The following is a 3,787-nucleotide window of genomic DNA, read 5'->3' as shown; positions in this document are numbered from 1 at the left end:
TGGTGGCGCCCTTGTTCAATCTACTGGTGGGCTTTCTGGGCGCTGCGGAATCTATGACACCTCAGTCCGCACAGGTAAAATACATATATACTTTTGGTTGATTTCTTGTGTTACAATAACCTTTATGTTGAAAAACACCGAATAAAAATTTCATTAAAAATACGAATTCCTCTTTCCGTTTGTTTGTTGCACTAGAACTCTCGCACGATTTGTCTGATTAAGATGAAATTGTTAGACAAGATGGACCTTCACAAAGTTACAGAATCTTCAATCTATCATTTGAGAAATTGTTAGAAATAATCAGATTTTTGTCCTGATCGACCTTCGGGGATCTCGCACGGGCCCTTTCTCTGAATGAGTTCTACTGTTACCCTGTTACCTGAACCCCTAATTAGTAATGTAAAATTAGGTATTTAGTAAAATCTGAATTCCCCTCTTAGGAGAAAATCGCCCATTACTGCTTCGATCTGATTATTTTCCAACATTTTTCGTAAGCCCCATCAGGGTTTGATTATTTTGATTTCTTGTGTTACAATAACCTTTATGTTGAAAAACACCGAATAAAAATTTCATTAAAAATACGAATTCCTCTTTCCGTTTGTTTGTTTGTTTGTTTGTTTGTTTGTTTGTTTGTTTGTTTGTTTGTTTGTTTGTTTGTTTGTTTGTTGCACTAGAACTCTCGCATGATTTGTCTGATTATGATTAAATTGTTAGAAATAATCAGATTTTTGTCCTGATCGACCTTCGGGGATCTCGCACGGGCCCTTTCTCTGAATGAGTTCTACTGTTATCCTGTTACCTGAACCCCTAATTAGTAATGTAAAATTAGGTATTTAGTAAAATCTGAATTTCCCTCTTAGGAGAAAATCGCCCATTACTGCTTCGATCTGATCATTTTCCAACATTTTTCGTAAGCCCCATCAGGGTTTGATTATTTTATGCTTCAAATTTCAGTCGTCAGTACATCAACCGGCTGAGGAGGGCAAGGAACCATATGGACCAGCGTGTAGAGATTACTTCTGGCTTATGGGAAGACTAGTGGACAACTTGCCTGATGATGCACTCCGAGGTAAGAAAAATAACATATTAGTCAATCTCAAGCATTAGATAACATTTTTAAGGCCATTCACTATCAGGTAGACCTGACAGGTGCGTCTGTCAGGTCTGCCTGAATGTGTATGGCAGGCCTAAGGCGTTTGATGGAGGGTACTGTAAAAAAGATCTTATTGTCCGGAAAACGAAAAGAGAAGGAGGGCATGCTTACTTGTTAATCAACGAGCTATTTTTTGACGAGTGCGCACCCAAAGGTCATCGGACTTCCCAGTTGAAGTGGACTGTACCTGAATCAGTAGGTAGTATTAAACGAATTAGCCTTGATTAATGTATGCTTCAAATTTCAGTCGTCAGTACATCAGCCGGCTGAGGAGGGCAAGGAACCATATGGACCAGCGTGTAGAGATTACTTCTGGCTTATGGGAAGACTGGTGGACAACTTGCCTGACGATGCACTCCGAGGTAAGAAAAATAACATATTAGTCAATCTCAAGCATTAGATAACATTTTTAGGGCCATTCACTATCAGGTAGACCTGACAGGTGCGTCTGTCAGGTCTACCTGAATGTGTATGGCAGGCCTAAGACGTTTGATGGAGGGTACTGTAAAAAAGATCTTATTGTCCGGAAAACGAAAAGAGAAGGAGGACAGGACAGGAAAAAGCCAGCCGTTCCTAAAACGAACCTTGCCGAGATAAAGTTGGAATCCCGCCCCTTAGTTGGAATATTTTGTATATAGGTTATTTTTATATATTAGATTTCATTCCAGGCAGCCCTATTGTGTACCTCATGCCCTGTTGAATTTTTCTCACTCAAGTCTTAATTCACATAATCCTTCCACCTTTTCTCCATTACAAGGTGCAATACAGCCCGCAGATGACTTTATAAACACTCTGTATATTAAATTTGCATTGCTTCTTTGTTCCTATTCACAGAGGGTGTCGTGGATCTCAACTCGCTAGCGGAACGTCTCACCCATAGTCTAGCCACACGGGAGTACAACATAATCCTTCCACCTTTTCTCCATTACAAGGTGCAATACAGCCCGCAGATGACTTTATAAACACTCTGTATATTAAATTTGCATTGTTTCTTTGTTCCTATTCACAGAGGGTGTCGTGGATCTCAACTCGCTAGCAGAACGTCTCACCCATAGTTTAGCCACACGGGAGTATCGGGAAATCCGACATGTACCTTCCGAAGACGATGGTCTGGTGGGTATGCTAACCCTACTGTACAATATTCTACGCCACTCTCCTTCCTTCAAGTCTTCGCCTACTGGACATGATCTGTTGGAAATGGTGAGTGATAGCGATCTTGGCCGAAAGAATGGAGTGAATTCTACGTTGTTTCTTTAAGGCCGAAGGCCACAAATGGGGTTTAAAACTCGGTTTAAGTTAAACTCTCGGATTAAGACGATGGTCTGGTGGGTATGCTAACCTTACTGTACAATATTCTACGGCACTCTCCTTCCTTCAAGTCTTCGCCTACTGGACATGATCTGTTGGAAATGGTGAGTGATAGCGATCTTGGCTGAAAGAATGGAGTGAATTCTAAGTTGTTTCTCTAAGGCCGAGGGCCACAAATGGGGTTTAAAACTCAGTTTAAGTTAAACTCTCGGAATTAAGACGATGGTCTGGTTGGTATGCTAACCCTACTGTACAATATTCTACGCCACTCTCCTTCCTTCAAGTCGTCGCCTACTGGACATGACCTGTTGGAAATGGTGAGTGATAGCGATCTTGGCCGAAAGAATGGAGTGAATTCTACGTTGTTTCTTTAAGGCCGAAGGCCACAAATGGGGTTTAAAACTCGGTTTAAGTTAAACTCTCGGATTAAGACGATGGTCTGGTGGGTATGCTAACCTTACTGTACAATATTCTACGGCACTCTCCTTCCTTCAAGTCTTCGCCTACTGGACATGATCTGTTGGAAATGGTGAGTGATAGCGATCTTGGCTGAAAGAATGGAGTGAATTCTAAGTTGTTTCTTTAAGGCCGAAGGCCACAAATTGGGTTTAAAACTCGGTTTAAGTTAAACTCTCGGATTAAGACGATGGTCTGGTGGGTATGCTAACCCTACTGTACAATATTCTACGCCACTCTCCTTCCTTCAAGTCGTCGCCTACTGGACATGATCTGTTGGAAATGGTGAGTGAAATCAATTTTAGTTGCAAGAACCGAGTGAATTCGAAGTTTTTTTTTTTTTAATCTGGTGTGAACATCACACGACTTGCTGTCACATTTGCGGAATACGTACGTAGGTATTTGAGAAAAAAAAAAAGATTTTTGCTGGAAATTTCTCTATCTCAAAATAATCCCCATGTAATAAGGGATCATTTAAGTGTGCAAAAATTGAACTTCTTTTTCTTAACATGAAATTCAGAAATTTGGTTATTAAAATTTTTATTTTGGGTCCGATCTGGTCTTAAGAATCCTTCTCAACAGACCATTGAACCACTAAAATATTCTACGTTCCTCCTTTACATTGTTTACTTACATGTTTGTTTGTTTGTTTGTTTTTGTTTGTTTGTTTGTTTGTTCAGGTTTTCGACTTTCTCTTCGCTCTACCGGACCCTCAGAATCGACACTTCCCCAAGTGTAAATCCCAATCATCTCGTTCGGCAGCTTACGATCTATTGGTAGAACTAGTCAAGGGTACCATGGAGAACTATGTGACTCTACACAGTAGACTGCTTGCTCAACATAAACCTGGTAAGTTAATGAGAAACCTTG

General features: G+C 40.5%; 1 protein-coding gene across 1 annotated transcript; it reads left to right on the top strand.

The window, feature by feature from the left end:
• Nucleotides 1-6: 6 nt before the first annotated feature.
• On the top strand, nucleotides 7-3,766 carry LOC103522165 (ubiquitin carboxyl-terminal hydrolase puf-like; the record flags this gene model as incomplete). The annotated part of the gene is made up of 4 exons (XM_026832475.1): nucleotides 7-74; nucleotides 1,401-1,515; nucleotides 2,163-2,353; nucleotides 3,598-3,766. Coding segments are annotated over exons 1-4 (496 nt in total), but the record flags the coding sequence as incomplete, so codon positions are not given.
• Nucleotides 3,767-3,787: the final 21 nt, after the last annotated feature.

The sequence above is a fragment of the Diaphorina citri genome, unplaced genomic scaffold (assembly GCF_000475195.1).
Source record: "Diaphorina citri unplaced genomic scaffold, Diaci psyllid genome assembly version 1.1 scaffold7174, whole genome shotgun sequence".
NCBI classification, from domain to species: domain Eukaryota; kingdom Metazoa; phylum Arthropoda; class Insecta; order Hemiptera; family Psyllidae; genus Diaphorina; species Diaphorina citri.
This window is presented reverse-complemented; position numbering and strand designations above follow the sequence as displayed.